A 17,256-nucleotide genomic window follows, 5' to 3' on the forward strand; every position below is an offset into this window, starting at 1 on the left:
TTAATAAAGTGCAATTGTAACATAAAAATATCGTAATTAAACACATATTATTATATATATATATATATAGTGTGTCTTAGATAATTAGGTATATTCGGTGAGGCTTGGTAAGTCAAGGTAAGCCAAATTAGTGTTATGTGCATTTTATAAACTTACTTGGAACATGCAATATTTATTCAAAGTGTTTTTTGTTATTATATCAAAATGTTGGACGTAAATATGTATAACGAAGGTGACCTTGACCAACAAATGGAAATGCGCGGTGGTTATTATTAAGCTAGTGTTTTCTTTCGTGTCAGCGATAAGATAGGAATATTTCTTGAAAGGCGACCCGAAGACTGGACGGGCTGGTGGAACTGCGGCTCGCCCGGCTGCGCGGTGTACGGCTGGGGACACAACCACCGCGGGCAGCTGGGCGGCGTGGAGGGCGCCAAGGTGCGCACGCCCACGCCGTGCCACGCGCTCGCCGCGCTCAACCCGCTGCAGCTCGTGGGCGGCGAGCAGACGCTCTTCGCCGTCACGCCCGACGGGAAGGTCTACGCCAGTGGTGGGTATCCGACATACCCGTGGGTGTAGATGTTTGATGATGATTCTTATAAAATTATGAAAAGAATTAAATTATGTCGTGGATTGGAACGCAAACTAATTTTCTATTGAAAGCATTTTTATTTATTTTGAATAAATTGATAAAAAATAATTTACGCTTAGCGAAACTCAAGATTGATGTAGTCATTAATGTTTATTAGTTGTGTTGTCTAGATGATTAAGACTGCCTTCTATAAAAAGTATCCTTAAAAACAACAATTAAGGCCTTGATTTTTTTATTATAACATTGCAATATGGTCTTAGGTTACGGAGCTGGAGGCCGCTTAGGTATAGGCGGAATCGATTCAGTGTCCCAGCCCACATTATTGGCGTCCATTCAGCACGTGTCCATTACAAAGGTATGAATGATCATTATTTCTATATATATTATTATGACAGTAAGCGTAACATTTTCTCCGTAAAAATCTACTAAGGAGAATCTTTAGAGCTTTCAAAGTGAAAACTAATTTTAGAGCTTGTTTCATCAAGTCGATGCATTGTGTGTAGGTTCATCAATATACATGCATCAGAATATATTTTGACATGGGTAGATTTCCTCTCGATACTTTAAACCAAGCTCTATAGAAATTGTTGGCACAAATTCAAAACATGAAAAATCAAGGGGTGATTCGATTATATATCGTGTATTACCCACATGGATAGTATAGTGATATGTTGTGCAATAATTTAATTATTAAAATTGTAGGTTGCATGCAACTCTGGCGGCAAACACTGCTTAGCTTTGTCTGCTGATGGTGAAGTGTATAGTTGGGGCGAAGGAGAAGACGGCAAACTTGGTCACGGTAATAGAGTGTAAGTAACAAATATATGAAAATTTATTGATTGAAATTAATAATTATTATAGTATATTGTAATTTGAATTCCGTCATCAATAAAATTTATGTTCCCCGAGCTACAAGCCTTTCGCAATTAAAAAGCGGAGAACGTATGTTCTTACGATCAAAACTTCATCATAAGTGAATATCGTAACTTAAACATAATCCCAGCAATAGTGAACTAATAATTTGGTTTCGGATTTCCCGTCAACGCCAGGAGCTACGACCGGCCCAAGCTAGTGACGGCCCTGTCGGGGCTGGAGGTGGTCGCCATCGCGTGCGGCGGCGCGCACTCGGCCTGCCTCACGGCGCGCGGCCGCGTCTACACGTGGGGCAAGGGCCGCTACGGCCGCCTGGGCCACGGGGACTCCGAGGACCAGCTCGTGCCCAAACTGGTCACTACTGCCTTAACTATCTCTACCCACGATTGTGCCTTGATCTAAAACAAACGTTAACACTGTAAATATTCCACTTGATCTCCGGTCATTCGCTTATCCTCATCCCATATTTGAAGTTTCGATACTTGGTATTGGGTTTTATATGACCTGCCAGAAAAATCATCATGTACGATTGTTGTCCAGCCATCGGTTAATTAGGGAAGTTATTGAAGTGCTAGATGGTGATGTTGTTGATGGAGGTCGTTAACAAAAATATATATAATCGAATTTATCGACACCTACGGTCTTAGGTGGACCACCTATGAACAAGTTAGAACGAAATTATCTAAAGAATCCTCCTTTTTGCTACTTTATTTAACAATATAATACTAATGAACAGAGAATACTTTCTGATGTTTTTCTGATTTTTTTGTATTAAAAAATATTCAACATATCTGTGCTTCTGTGAATTTAATAATATCATTATGATATAAGTATTAATAGTTATCAATATTATTGTTGTGTAGGTGGAGGCGCTTTCCTCGTACAGAGTCATAGATATTGCTTGCGGGTCGGGCGACGCTCAGACGCTGTGTATCACGGATGATGACAATGTGTGGTCTTGGGGCGACGGCGATTATGGAAAATTAGGTACAACACTTTCACTACAAAATTAAACTTATTATATTATTTTTCATTACTCGTATTGATTATTTTTAGGGCGTGGAGGGTCTGAGGGCTGCAAATTGCCGATGAGGATTGATTGTCTGAAAGGTCTGCGCGTTATAAAAGTTGAATGCGGTTCTCAGTTCTCAGTTGCGTTGTGTCAATGCGGCAGTGTTTATACTTGGTAAGCTCACATATAGTTGTCATAAATGTAGTTTAATTTTTAAGAAATGTATACTCTGATTTCTAACATTTTCTATGTTAGTATGGAAACCATGTTAAGAAATCAATTTATTAAAAAAAAGCAAAAATCAATTACGATGTGAAATATTAAAAATAAGTATTTGACATCGTAATTATCAAAGGATTCCAACATTAAATAAATTATGATGAATAAATAAAATAAAAAATGTTAACAATTGACGTCGTTCCATCTCAACTATAATATATTCAAATGATTTTTAATTGTTATGTGATCAGTGTGTTAATACAGGTGTTCCATTAAAAGTAGAAAGAGTATTTTTTATTAAAATCGCTAACATTAGAATTGGGATACTTTGTAGGGGTAAAGGCGATTACCACAGACTCGGCCACGGTAGCTACGACCACGTGCGCCGTCCCATGCGGGTCACGGGCATGCAGGGAAAGATGATAGTCTCCATCGCAACAGGTAAATCTTATGAAGTTAAATCACTTAAGGCCGCTGTAGATTATATAATAAAGATTGAGTCCTTATCAAAATATGTTTCTGTTATAAGGTAGTCTACACTGTGTGGCCTGTACGGATACCGGCGAGGTGTACACGTGGGGTGATAATGATGAAGGTCAACTGGGTGACGGAACTACACTAGCGGCACAAAGACCGAGGCTACTTATGGCATTACAGGTAAGATCATTTTTTAGTTATTGGTTTTATCGAAAAAAAATTAAATTACCGTAATGTTTGTAGTTAGATTATAATTATTGAGCGTTCGATGTAAATAAATACTGAAGTTTAGTGATCTAGAATGTTTCATTATGGCGTTGGACATTTACTGTACTTATTCGTTTTTACTTGGTAGTAGGGTAGGGCTTTTCGCAAGCCTGTCTGAGTAGGTACCACACAGTTAACTTGTTGTTGTGTGTGTGTGTTATTGTTGTGCTCCTGTTTGAAGGATGAGTGAGCTAGTGCTACTACAGGCACAACCAACATAATATATTAGTTCTCAAGGCCGATGTAAGGAATAGTTAATTTTTTTTACAGCGCCAATATCTATGTGAAGGACTTACCAATTTTAAAATATTTTAAGTAGGCTCGGACGTCTACCTATACAATTTAAAAATATACTAGTAACGCAGATCGTTTAGAGCTCGAGCTTATTGTTTGTCCGTTGCGCACGCTTCAGGGCAAGCGCGTGACGCGCGTGGCGTGTGGCAGCGCGCACACGGTGGCGCTGTGCGTGGAGGCGCCGCCCGCGCCGCGCCCGCCGCCCGCCGCGCCGCTCGAGTGCCATCTGCTGAGGGACCTCCCCACGCACCTTATCTGCAACAGGCTGGTCTGTATACTATGTGCTCGAGCCATTTATACGTAAGCGTTCCTGCACACGATGCCGTCACCGCGCCGTCGCCACGCCGACGCCGCGCAATTACTCTGTAGATACGAGTCGCGCGAAGCCCGCCACCGCGCCGCTCCCGCGCCGCCACCGCGCGCGTTCGCCTCCTTCCCTGCTGTTTGATTCATTCCATTACCGGCCGCGTACGAACGTGGTAATTAATTAACAAGTTCACGCACGTGCACGTTCGTACGCGGCCGGTAATGGAATGAATCAAACAAACAAGGAGGGAGGGGAACGCGCGCGGTGGCGGCGCGGCGGCGACGCGGCGGCGGGCTTCGTGTGCAGGAACGCTAAGGATCACTGCAGGAAGTCAAACTTAAACACAGAACCAAGTGTTACATGGACGTTGTTTTAATCGATACTGCTAGCGTAAATAACGTCCCTCTTGATACTGTACAAATGTAATATCGTAAACTCTATTATGACACTCTATAACCTGTGGTAGCGTGGGTCAAACTATAATTATATGAGCTATAGCAGACTACAGCACTTTTTAAGGTAATGAGTAAGCACTTTAAAGTTTAAGTCGAACCAATATGTCGGGCTAAAAAAAAGCAGATATGTACTTTATATTGTGATATCATAATTTCTAAAATTTCTAAAGCAAAAAGGGCAAAGTAGTCTAATTACTCGTAACTAATGAAACATATGTCAATACAAAGCTTATTGTTCGTACTTAATTTATTATAAGTTTTGGGGATAAAAGAAAAAATATTATGTACTTTAATCCTTATGGTTCTAAGTATGTTTATTGACTGCAACTTGAGTCAACTTTACAGCAAAAAATAAATGATAAAAACTGCTTTTATACTTAAAATACTTTATTCGTCGTTTCAGGTGCTTCTACACCAATTTTCAGAATTGGTTTGTCCGAATCTCCCACTGCTCGTCTTAGACGAACCTATGGACCAACTGAGGAGTTTACTGTTTTATAGCGTGAAAGAAGCGGCTTTTAGAAAAGTAAGTCGTGATCATTAGTTTGTTCTAATACAGTTAACAAAATAATAATAATAAGAAAACCGAGTGCTAAAGTAATGACAGTATGTATGCAAAACACAAACAAATTCACTTTAACATTTATAATATTACACTTGCATATATAAATTAACAGAAACATTAAATAGTACTTTCTTGTATTGTGAAATTCTATATATCTGGATAATATAAAATGTGTCGTCTCGTGTCAGGCGATAATGGCGACGATGGTGCGCGAGCGCCAGCACGGGCCCGTGGTGGAGCTGTCGCGCGTGGCGGCGCGGCGGGCGCGGCGCGGCGGCAGCGGGCTGGCGGGCCCGGCCGGCATGCGCTCCGTGTTCGGCCAGATGGTGGCGCGCCTGCCCGTGCTCACGCAGGACGCGCTCGCGCTGCCGCACCGCGTCTGGAAGGTCAAGTTCGTGGGTGAGTGACTTGATAATAATCTTTTGCTCTATCGATGAAACAAAATTTCGCGTAGATCAGAAGACATTAAAATGTCGACTAATTGCATGATTTTTATGTCTATCTTTATAAAAAGCAATGATTATCGAAAAAATTCAATAAGTAAAAACAGACCAGTCTAACTACAGAAAACATGACGTCAGGTTAGTAAAAGCGGACGCTGAATACTTTTTTAAATTATATGGATGGTAATTGATTAATTAGATCTATTCTCTATTGAAGACGCGTCCCCATATGTTAAATTATCGGCTTTTTAATAACTTAACGGAAATAATCTAATGTAATTGTTTTTATTGTTTAACTCTTAGTCATATCACGCAAATTAAGATGTCTCATAAGTACGAGCGTCACTCACTCGTACTAATGCACCCCTATAGTTTAACGTGGAAGAGCACGCCTCCGTGAGTGAATACATTCAAAATCATTGTTTTAAAACAATTGTAATCGGTTTTTATTTTCCATATAATTTGATATACAATTAATTTTAAATGATAATACAGGTGAGAGCGTAGACGACTGCGGCGGCGGCTACAGCGAGAGCATCGCAGAGATGTGCGAGGAGCTTCAGAACGGGTCTCTGCCGCTACTGATGGCCACTCCCAACGGCCGCGGCGACGCCGGCGCGTCCAGAGACGCCTTCCTCCTCAACCCCACGGCGAACACGCCACTCCATCTCAATTGCTTCCGATTTTTAGGTAACTTAGTCCTATATTGAGAATACACAGTCAAATTATAAGCGACAACTGTTGATCACGTGACTAAAAACGAAGTTAATTTCCATACATTTTGACTTTTCTATAAACGATTTAAATGTCTATATCTGCAGATGGTTATTGCTTCACTCCTTAGAGGCGTAGCTTGAAGTAATGTCTAGAATTTTTTGTTTTTTTCTTATTATGATTATTTCAGGTTGATTCAGAATTATATTAATAAAATTTTCATTACTAGGAGTTTTAATGGGCATCGCGATCAGAACTGGTTCGCCCCTCTCGCTTTCCTTAGCGGAAGGAGTGTGGCGACAATTGGCGGGACAACCGCTCCGACCTCAGGACTTGGCTGAGGTGGACAAGGACTTCTTACCTGCATTGTTGTGTATACGAGATATGACGCCGAATAATAAGGTTAGCTTTGCTTTCAGAGCTTTGACCAGAATTAACGAAATTACTACTAAGTTTCTTTCATTTTTAACGGATTTCATTCAAAGAATTTTTCCACTCGGTTACAAACCTTTCGTGACAAATAATTGTTGCCGATAGTATTTAGCACATATGTAGTGGCGATAAACAAGTATTTCGGTCTTCTTTTTTTATAGGATAGGTAGGCGGATAGGCAAATGAGCCACCCGAAGGTAGGTAAGTAGTCACTACCGCCCCTAGACATTGGCGCTGTAATAAATATTAACCATTCCTTACAAACGGAAATGCTTCTAACCTTATGAACTAAGATGTTATGTCCCTTAAACGTATAATTACACTGGCTCATTCTTCCTTTAAACCGGAACACAAGAATAGTATTCCTGTGTGGCAGTACAATATCTGATAAGTGAGTGGTACCTGCTCGTCTGTTAAATTATATAGTTTAGAAGTTGTGTTGTTGTGCGTTTAGAAATGTCCGATATTAATTATAACATTTCTGTTCACGATTCTATCTAGGAACTTCAAAACCTCGAACTTCCGTTTTCAATACCTTCGGCGGCTGGACACGAGGTTCCGCTCTCCACGCGGCACAAGAGAGTGACGCCCGATAATAAGGACGAATATGTTCAATTAGCACTTCATTACAGGTTATACAAACTTTAAGATTATATATAAAAAATATACAAATACCAGCCACATAACGTTGGTTACGAAATGTTGCTGTCGGCATCTGTGATTTAAGTAATTTAAAATTTGATTCGCCTTATTTATTATTTTTAAATCGCTTTTAATGTTATCGTATAAATCCGTGACATCCACCCTTTTCTGTGTTTACATGCTTCCTAATAATATAAGAAAATATTATCTTAAACCCCCCCTTTTTACATTGTTTTTACTAAGAGTCACATTGTTTAGGGAGAGGAGAAATTGAGATATGTTTTTCATAGGCTTCACGAGTTCGACGAGCAAGTGCGAGCAGTGAGGGACGGGATGTCACGCGTCGTTCCCGCGCCTCTACTCGCGTTGTTCAACGCCTCTGAGCTGGAGACGTTAGTGTGCGGCTCTCCCGACATTCCAGTTCACGCTTTACGAGCCTCTGCTACTTATAAAGGTAAACTTTTTAGTCATATTAAGGTAATAAAAATGTAATTAGTCTGTAAACGGAAGAAGTTCCATATTAAAATATATCTGTACGGATAATACGACTTATTTACGACTTACTACGCTCTGTAATGTGTGAAAGAGAAAGGTAACAAAGGACGGAAGGAGAGGTAAGATGAACTTCTATTTTATAATTGTTTATGGTAAGATTTATGGATGCTTCTTCAAACAATGCTGTGTGTTTTAGATACACATATAATTGACACTTTATTTTTCGCATTGTCAATTAGTCTATTTACATTAAATTATAAAAAAGGAAAAGGTTAGTTAGCGACGCAAAATGGTTTATGTTTTTAAGTAGAAGTTTGTCACTGAGAAAGTTTGTATTTAAATTGAAATAAAACTTTATTTCCATGTACTACCTACCTGTACAACTTAACATATTTAATATCCAGGAGTAGAACCCAACGCGCCACTCGTGCAGTGGTTCTGGGAGGTGATGGAGGAGCTGTCGGGGGGCGAGCGCGCGCTGTTCCTGCGCTTCGTGTGGGGCCGCACCCGCCTGCCGCGCGCGCCGCAGGACCCGCGGCAGAGGGACTTCGTGCTGCAGGTCCCGCGCTGGGCTTTTAATTCTAATTTTATTTATAAACATTGGCACTAACCAGCGGTACAAGGAACTGTTTAATTTATCTATCGTTAGCGTTTTCTTGTAGTTCCTAAAATAAGATGTTGCATATCTTATATCTGTAGGTACATTAATTTGTTCATTGTTCTGAAAATAGTAATAAAAAGTATTTCTGGTGGACGGCAGAATAACTGTCGTACCACTTAATAATTGTATAATTTCTAATATATTTTATTTATTTTTTAAAATAGGTACTCGATAAGTACCAACCTCCAGACCATTTCCTACCAGAGAGTTACACATGTTTCTTCCTGCTCAAAATGCCAAGATATTCCTGCAAATCTGTACTACGAGAGAAACTCAGGTATAATATAACACATTACAATCGTATAGTTGCATACATACATACGGACGGAATTAAAATGTGAATAATGAACTGAATTCCAAGGTACGCCATCCACTTCTGCAAGAGTATCGACACGGACGAGTACGCGCGCGTGGCGCTGAGCGCGGCCGAGCGCGTGTCGTCCGAGGAGTCTGACTCCGAGGGAGACGGCGCGCCCGTCCCCGCCACCGCGCCGCCCCCCGCGCTCTACTCGCTCACCAGAGCGCCCACGTGGCTCTAACCGCTTACGTAACAAACACATACCGCCACGCAACTTTCCTACTCTAAACTACGCAGTAGTCTAATTACGAATAAGACACCAAACGCTCAATACCGAATATAGAGAATATTCCGAAATTGACTTTTTTTTAAATAATTATTTGTTTTAATAATTGAGTTATTTAGTCAACATTTTAATTTTATATTTACATATTACTTGATCTGCGAATTATCCAATGCCTGATTTTAGAGCGGCAAAGTTACATGACGCGAACATTTTGATGTCATCTATGGTCTTGAAATCTAAACATAAGACCTGATCCAATGGAACAAACTTGTAACATAATATAGACTTGAATATACTGACGCTCAGATGCTGCCAGCGGAAATATTTTTATCGGCAGCCATTTTGTAAGTTGACTGGAAAGTATTTGAATGAATATATTTTAAGAAAACATGGCAATTTTTTTAACGAAATAATATAGATCTTTACATAGAAAACTGTTAAAATGATTAAAAATACTGCAACACTTTAACATATTTCCCTTATTGTAAAGAAGATCAATTTAGCATTATGATAATAATAATATTTGGCACTTTAGTATATTAAAAATTATACACACATAGAGTGGCTTGTGCGTTATGCTTATTTAAAACTTCTTCATTCAAAATAGTACATCTATTGTAGAAAAAAGTGGAAGTTTTAAATACTCATTATAACATTGATATTTATAATAGATTTAAGAATATAATGCAGTAAATGACAAATTTTGGTCATATCATTAATTTTATACAAATTATTTTTATGATGAATAACATTATGTAGACTTTGCTTACACAATAAAGTGTTAAGTTGTGATGTCCCATTGTGGAATGTTCTTGGGAGTATATGACAACTGTGTAAAAGTTGGATGAGTTATCATGCTTTTTCTTATATAAGCATTCCATCCATAATATATAAGAAATTGATGCTTGATATGAGTGACACTGAAGTAGCCTTATGATTCTAGTATACGCTTTCTTCTAATTTAATGAATATCAAACAACGATAAAGTATTGTCTAATCTATCTCCTCTTTCCTAAAAAATACAAAATCTCATTAAGCTTAATATTTTTTATCCTACTTGTTTTTAACTATAAATGAATAATGGAATCTATTTTAATATACTTGTTGTCAAATATATAATTTTATAAGTATGCATTTTCTAATCACAATAGTCTTTTCCTCTATATCTCTTTTGGGATTTTTTATAAAACTTGTGTAATGTTTGACTTTTCAATAGTGTAAAGCTACACATGGAAAGGTGATGAATTTAAATGGTATAGGTTTATTTCCCGAAACTTCTTTATAAAATAATGTATTAATTAAGGAATTTTATACATCAGAGCTTTTGATGCTGTGATGATGGAAAATCGATTGTTTAAATTATATATAAAAGAAAAACATCGACAAGTTGATTTTAAAATTAAACAATTGATAATATTCGAGATGATGAGAGACTGTATTGGAGTTTTGATAGTTAGGAATTATAAAGGATGGTGCATTTTGTAGAGCAAACTAAGCTAGTCATGGTTAGAAATGGGCTTGATATTATTAAACATATTTATAATAATAAATTTTATTACTTGCAGTATTATCAGCTTAAAATTTGCCTTTCAACACATTATTCTGAAAGTTTAGTTAAGGTTTTTGTTGAATGATATTAAGGCCTTTTTATATAATATTTGATATTTTCTTTGTGTAACAAACATTTTGTACATGCAAATAGGTTGGTGCTAGAGCTTTCATTTAGCATTACAATGTTTACATCAAATTCTCAGTAAGCACAAATCATTATGTACTGTAGTAGATAAATAGTATTAAAAATGACTCAAATTTTAATTCCACCACCAAAGATGGTACAATCCAGTCTCGTTAGGAGTTACAGTAGTGGATCTGCAAATATTATGTTTTATGCTACTTTATTCTATATCTATACCCATTAATTTAAATAAAAGTATTATTTATGAAATAAGTATTTTTATTTAACTAAACCTAATGAAAATATGAAATAATAAACATTTACATTTTACATGATTTATTACTTGCACTAAATAATTAAAAATTCTTCTGTTGGAACCATTATTACAAGGCTTAACTTAAATTATACTGGAAATCCAAGTGTAACTTGTTATTACTTCTTAGACTTTGGCTTGAGTGTGAAATATAATATAACTACACCAAAGAAGGCATATGTAGCCTTTGCCGTCTGAAAAGAAAATTTTTTTTTAATTCACAGCCAAATAAGAATACATACAAATTTTCAGTTGATTAGTCTTCAGGTCAGGGCAAGTGACTGGAAACTTCTGTTATATAGTATCATGAGATGTTTATCAATTTACTCATTTCAATGAATTAAAATGACAATATAATTTAAAAAATATAGCAGAATGATGTCACGAAATGTGACAAATAATAAAAAAAACATATAGCTCTAATATTAATACTTACATTAGCCCTGCCGCGATTTGTCATACTGTTAAAATATTTTGAAAAACCCTTCAATTGGGATTCATCAACGGAATCTCCTCCAGCCATTCTAGAATTATAACAGCACAATGATATGAATTAAAATATGCAATTACCGATATATATTATTTCTAAATTAGGCGCACTTCAAATTATAAAAATGTACCTGTATGTAAAATTCAATCCTTACGTAATTACAACCTCCAAAGAAACTGTATCGGCTGGACGACTGATTGTCAGATAGATGAAAACACGTTTCGTTTCAACCATTTTTTTAATAACACAAGTTGAACATATATTTTTGAAGTTGTTTGCTTTTACTAAATCTTCTATTTCCAAATATATTTTAAATAAATCAGAATTTTAATTTAAAAAAATATGAATATCAAAGAAAAAGGATTATTCTAGTTTCGGCTTCTTTTTAGTCTTGAAAAATTTATGATAAATATAATATAACGCTACACCTCCCATTGTTACTTTTGAAACCTGGAAAATACTTTATATTAAAAAGAAAGGTTTTACAAATTTGGTAGATTGACTAGATTTAGTAATTATGTTATGTGAGTCTTTTTCCGAATAGGGATGGCTTTTTTATTATGTTATATTTGGGGACGCCTAACATTTCCCAAAAATTAATTAAATTATGGGGTTTTGAAGTTCTCAGGAAAATATAATAAAACAATACATTTCAAATATTTCAATCCTTTCTTATGAATCATTCTGTCCTTTGGTGAAATGATTATATTAATCAATGGGTGACCAAATGCTGTAGTAGACAGACAAATAGACGTGGCGGAAAGACTGCTTTACAAATTGTAGTGATTTTAATAAAAGTTTTGCTTACATTTGCTCGTCCTCTATTAGTTTGACTATTAAAATATCGAGTAAAGCCTTTTAAATTAGGGTCATCATCTGGTCCTGCCATTATTGTTATATTATAATACGTTCTTTAGATACATTAATAAAAATAGGCGTCGTATATTTATTTTATGCTAATTGATTTATCATTGTATTATATGACACTGACAGAATACTTGTTTCAATTTTTTTCCAGTTCTAGTTGGAACTTTTTACACAAATATGTAATACTGGACGTAAGAATCTCCGTTGTATTTCGTGGATTGACACGGTATCGTGTCGCTGTGTGTAGTGTGTACTTGCTTATTTTTGTTCACGTTTATTTTTATTTACTTTTAGCATTTTATGCCGTGCATGACATGGGATTTCTCAGGCACACGCACAACATTTTCAGTCTTAAGGACTAAATTGACGTATTCATATGACAATGGTTTTAAGAGCGCTTATTCCGTTATCACGACACTTTTGAAAGAGATTTTGAGCCAAATTTTTATCAGATACTTAAACAAAAAATACTGTGTAGGGGTACTAGTCCCTAGCTTACTTGTTAGTATTCGTAGATATTTCTTGAGTAAAAGAACACTTTCTTGCTGGTCGGATCGGAATGATTTTATTTTAAAAATGTGTCGATATATATACAAAAACTAGGAATAATATTATCCAATGAAATAATTACAGTGCATATTTACAAATTCTTTCGTCCAAAGAAAACGCTTACTTTTCTACCAATAGAAAGTTACACAATTTACAATGATAAAAATTATGATTCAGCCAATTAAAAGTTATACATTACAATTGAAAATATTTTGGAAATTAAACTACGAATTAAATGTTAGATTTTTCGACCAATGACGACGCCGCAATTTCGTATGTTCATTTCGTGTGTTGACACGAAAATCCGATAGAGCGCGCTGGGTAAGCGCCGTATGCGCTTGCCGATTTTCGCGTAGTATAAATAGCTCCCGAATTTGGTTTTTAATTTAGTCGGAGCGCGTCTCTGGACGTCGACGCATGTATGAACAATAATGTAGAATGCAATTCCTACAACTGTATAAAAGCTTAGTCTCTTTTTAATAGAATGTATAGAAAAAATCCTACATAAACATTAATTAAAAAATTATATTTAATAAATTATTTTATATCGATTGGCTTGACTATAGTAGTGCTTATTTGGTAGTGCCTATACACGTCTACACAGTTACACGCACATAAGTTTAAAAAAATGACACACTATGAAGCGGCAATAATAATAAAGCATCGTGACACTATTACATTATTTATTCCGTGAAAGTTCCGTCGAAATAATTCCTTTCTTCAATGTTCTAGATTTGATAAGGCCTTTTGTATTGAAAACACTATACCGACGATAAATCAAATGTATTTATAAAAAAAATATCATTAAAACTCCACAAAAATATTAGAAGCTTTTATTGCTTTTGTAAAGTGCATAATAGTGTAATGGACTGTTGTAAAACAATGATCCACAATTTAAATATAATCAAGGCATTATACAAAACACATTTCAGCATTTTGATTGAATCTTAAAAAAAATTTAAAGTGTATAAAAGTGAAAAAGTAAATTTATATCTTAAAGTAACCGAAAAATATAAAAACCAGCACTATTATAGGCTAAGTATTTTAACAAACAATATAAATTGTATTTTAAATAAATTTTAGACAAATATTCTTGTTTTAAGTACCAAATACCAATCCATTATTTTAAAGATAATGTAAGATTAAAATCTTCTATTTTTATAAATTCTCTAATATAAAAGTAAATTGTTAGAATAATACAAATCATTAATACTTATCTAATTATCATAAACGACTAGCATTCAATAAAAAGAAAGAGATCAACTCATAGTTGATCTAATTACTTTTATTAAAAGTTATTTTAACATCAAAATATAAAATAATCACAATTTTTAATAAAAAAAATTATATAAAAATATGAATAATCGTAAACATGCTCTTCATACATGTCTATGTCATATCTCTTACAGTTTGTTTTACTGAGTACAAAATTCTTGAGCACATAGTGTAACATTTATATTTATGAATATATTCTATATAGAAAATCATATACACTTCATTTTGTTACACTTATTTAACTACATGCTTAAGAAACTTAATAAAGTTCTCTTTGCACAAGGCTAAATCACAGTTGAGTTAGGACCAGGTTATCATAACCTTCTTGTTGATGCCTAATTGCACCAGTCCCTACACTTTGCTTATCTATTAAGATGAATGTAAGTCTTGTACACAGGAAGTTATATTTTTTACATGATGAGATCTTCCTCCCAGTCTTCTTTTTCTCTTTCTGAAATAGATATCGAAGGTCGGCTCAGCTGCTTTAATTCCTCATATGTTCGAGGTGGAATAGGATTGTCACTTAGGTCTACATATTCAAGGGCTCGAGATCTTGCTAATCTGTCCACATCGACTTCTGCAATTGAAAAATATATTGATTTTAGTGAGATTGCTTTAAAATTATGAATCAGCATTAGATTAACATATGTACTAATAATATCTGAAGTTCATATCAGTTAAAATCAGAGCTTAGAATTACAATATAAGAAATACAAGTTTTAAAAGAAAAAGTTACAAATAGACACAATTAAACTTTGGTTTGATTTGTATTAAGATATTTTTTCAGCACCAAAAAAATATCTTATATCAAATAAGAAAATTACCTTTATTAATATAAAAAGATAAAACAATTTAGGCACCTATGATTTGATTATGGTGTGCTAATAATGTGTGTAGACTTGGGCACTGGCAGGCAATGGCTGGTAGAGCCACAAATGAGTTGTGCGAGATGTCCAAGCGCTGCAAACACGCCAATGTGCAGAGTTCATCCGGTAGCTTGGCTACTTGGTTATTTGATAGGTTTAGATCTGAAAATTTAAAAAAATGACTTTCTAAACCTTTATTTCTATTACATAATATTTTTTGTTTAAATAGTAGTTAAAGCACAAATATTTCTATCATCTCACTTATAAACATTGTTATCCATTTGTTTAGTTTCATGCTAAATTCTAAAATCATTTATTTGACATTTAAAAGAAGAAAATGAAACAGACATTAATTAATCCACCCCTAAGCAATTTTTCTAGTTAAGTCACTAATTCAATAAAAATAAACCAAAATTATTATAACAAGCGATCATTGTATATGATAATTATGGATAATTAATAGGTCTCAGTCTTAATTTATTTTGTGCCATCTTACCTGTGATTAAACTAAATTTAACAGTAAACTTTGGTGGAATCTTTGTAATAACATTCCCACTGAGGTCGCAGCTCTTGAGCTCAGTGTGTCGCATGAGGTGATATACTGCATCAGGTACTTGCATTAGCTGACATTCTGACAGATCTGTAAAAATTTAATTTTTTTTTTTTATATATATATGAAAAGCAAACATAACTTTCTTTTAATGTATTTTATAATTACATTTAGTTATGATTATAAAATAAAAAAAATCATAAGTATTTAAATTTATTATTTAGTTGAATTAGTTATAATTAAATTAGAAACAAACACTAAATATGCTTAATACTGTACTTGTATTGTACTGTACATAACCATTAATTTAAAATTGAGGTTACCTAATTCCTGAGTTTCTTGTGCATTTTCACATCTCAAAATCACTCGTGTGACTGCTAGTGCCATTATTTATGATTATATTTATTAAGAACACTTTTACGACTTTTTCGTGATACTTGACCTATTAAAAATTCTAATAACAGAGATATTTAAAACGCAACGAGCGAGTGAGTATTTTTAACGCTTTAGACTTACAAGCTTCTAGTTTCTCGAGATTCTATTTATAAATGTTTACGAAATGTTACTTGTTTTAACTTTTTGTCTAACCTAGAATTTCAAATATATGTAAATATATAGATTTTGCATGATTATTTTTGATACTATTTCTAGAAACAAGTTATATATTAGTTCTGAGATTGCTTTTAAAACAATTATATTTACAATACTTTTGTGGCATTATTTCTTTCTTATTTTGACAGTTGTCAGCTAACATTTGACGTTGTCGTGTTAACTTCTGTCAAGTAATTATGACATTTAATTCTTCGAAAATACAAGAATATAGTTCAGAAAATGTAATGTAAATATGTTTTTATAATTGAAAAAATAAATAACTCATTATATTAAAATGGCAATTATCCTAATAAATTATACTATAACTGGTGTATTATATTTTACGTAATAACATATTTTTAATTCTACTTCCGGATCATATCGGTCTTAATGTTAGTATCGATAATTTATAATATCGAGCAAAATACTTTTTAGCTAACGTTTGCTTGACCTTTGATGCACAACTTGGGAAAATCTATGATATATTTAATGCTTTTGATTATTTAGATCATGAAAATAAATTTTATATAAGTAGAAATTTATGGTGTAAAGCTTTTATTATAATTGCAGACTGTTATATGTGTTGTGAGATCTATACTAGAAATAGGTGTTCCACACGGACCAAGTTTTGGCCTTTGATTTTTCGTATATTTTTACGATTATCTTAATAATCTCCTGTATATGTTAAGATTAAATTCGATATTAACTTATTTGTTTATTCTATTTTATTACTTTTTAATCTTGGCGAAGAAAAAGGTAATTATTACGACATCATTAGTGCATTATCAATTATTATACAAAACTGAAAAAGCGTAGTGTTAACCCTACTTAAAGTAAGAAATCCAAATGTTCGGATAACTGTACGTAAACAATATATATTATGCAATATTTTTAGGAATTTATTGTATATTTAAAAGGTAAGTATCACATATATCATCCTTACACGAAGGCTTAGCTCTGTAGGATAGGTAAAGTTGGAGATATGAATGATATTGTTACTGATCGGTTTTGGATATCTTCATATACTTAACTATTATTTCATACAACTTAT

At 34.4% G+C, this 17,256-nt stretch overlaps 3 protein-coding genes across 5 annotated transcripts in view; 1 reads left to right on the forward strand and 2 right to left on the reverse strand.

Annotated features, from left to right (window-relative positions):
• LOC113392418 (probable E3 ubiquitin-protein ligase HERC2) overlaps nucleotides 1-11,177 on the forward strand; it is a 37,245-nt gene extending 26,068 nt beyond the window's left edge. Inside the window, exons 72-89 of the mRNA XM_026628847.2 lie at nucleotides 327-547; nucleotides 850-944; nucleotides 1,292-1,398; nucleotides 1,639-1,816; nucleotides 2,326-2,449; nucleotides 2,519-2,648; nucleotides 3,028-3,134; nucleotides 3,223-3,350; nucleotides 3,850-3,999; nucleotides 4,897-5,019; nucleotides 5,247-5,457; nucleotides 5,997-6,191; nucleotides 6,445-6,617; nucleotides 7,149-7,279; nucleotides 7,580-7,743; nucleotides 8,189-8,343; nucleotides 8,610-8,722; nucleotides 8,807-11,177. Of these exons, the coding sequence (XP_026484632.2) occupies nucleotides 327-547; nucleotides 850-944; nucleotides 1,292-1,398; nucleotides 1,639-1,816; nucleotides 2,326-2,449; nucleotides 2,519-2,648; nucleotides 3,028-3,134; nucleotides 3,223-3,350; nucleotides 3,850-3,999; nucleotides 4,897-5,019; nucleotides 5,247-5,457; nucleotides 5,997-6,191; nucleotides 6,445-6,617; nucleotides 7,149-7,279; nucleotides 7,580-7,743; nucleotides 8,189-8,343; nucleotides 8,610-8,722; nucleotides 8,807-8,984 (2,683 nt within the window). The 3' untranslated portion in view covers nucleotides 8,985-11,177. The remainder of the gene's footprint in view (nucleotides 1-326; nucleotides 548-849; nucleotides 945-1,291; nucleotides 1,399-1,638; nucleotides 1,817-2,325; nucleotides 2,450-2,518; nucleotides 2,649-3,027; nucleotides 3,135-3,222; nucleotides 3,351-3,849; nucleotides 4,000-4,896; nucleotides 5,020-5,246; nucleotides 5,458-5,996; nucleotides 6,192-6,444; nucleotides 6,618-7,148; nucleotides 7,280-7,579; nucleotides 7,744-8,188; nucleotides 8,344-8,609; nucleotides 8,723-8,806) is intronic.
• On the reverse strand, nucleotides 11,024-11,792 carry LOC113392425 (ATP synthase membrane subunit K, mitochondrial-like). Its single transcript, XM_026628855.2, has 3 exons — nucleotides 11,638-11,792; nucleotides 11,454-11,541; nucleotides 11,024-11,211 (listed from the first exon to the last, which is right to left on the reverse strand). The coding sequence occupies exons 2-3, from the start codon at nucleotides 11,538-11,540 to the stop codon at nucleotides 11,137-11,139; spliced, it is 162 nt and encodes a 53-aa protein (XP_026484640.1). The 5' UTR covers nucleotide 11,541; nucleotides 11,638-11,792; the 3' UTR covers nucleotides 11,024-11,136.
• A 1,950-nt stretch (nucleotides 11,793-13,742) lies between these two features.
• LOC113392424 (leucine-rich repeat-containing protein 40) overlaps nucleotides 13,743-17,256 on the reverse strand; it is an 84,809-nt gene continuing 81,295 nt past the window's right edge. The window contains exons 2-5 of one of the 3 annotated variants that reach the window (XM_064220900.1): nucleotides 15,938-16,028; nucleotides 15,561-15,704; nucleotides 15,059-15,226; nucleotides 13,743-14,775 (exon numbers count right to left, since the gene is read on the reverse strand). In XM_064220900.1, the coding sequence (XP_064076970.1) occupies nucleotides 14,609-14,775; nucleotides 15,059-15,226; nucleotides 15,561-15,704; nucleotides 15,938-16,001 (543 nt within the window). In that variant the 5' untranslated portion in view covers nucleotides 16,002-16,028 and the 3' untranslated portion in view covers nucleotides 13,743-14,608. Of the gene's footprint in view, nucleotides 14,776-15,058; nucleotides 15,227-15,560; nucleotides 15,705-15,937; nucleotides 16,215-17,256 lie in introns of those variants that run through there. The other 2 variants (XM_026628854.2, XM_026628852.2) reach the window with 2 other exon arrangements.

Source organism: Vanessa tameamea, chromosome 5, assembly GCF_037043105.1.
Source record: "Vanessa tameamea isolate UH-Manoa-2023 chromosome 5, ilVanTame1 primary haplotype, whole genome shotgun sequence".
Classification (NCBI taxonomy): Eukaryota; Metazoa; Arthropoda; class Insecta; order Lepidoptera; family Nymphalidae; genus Vanessa; species Vanessa tameamea.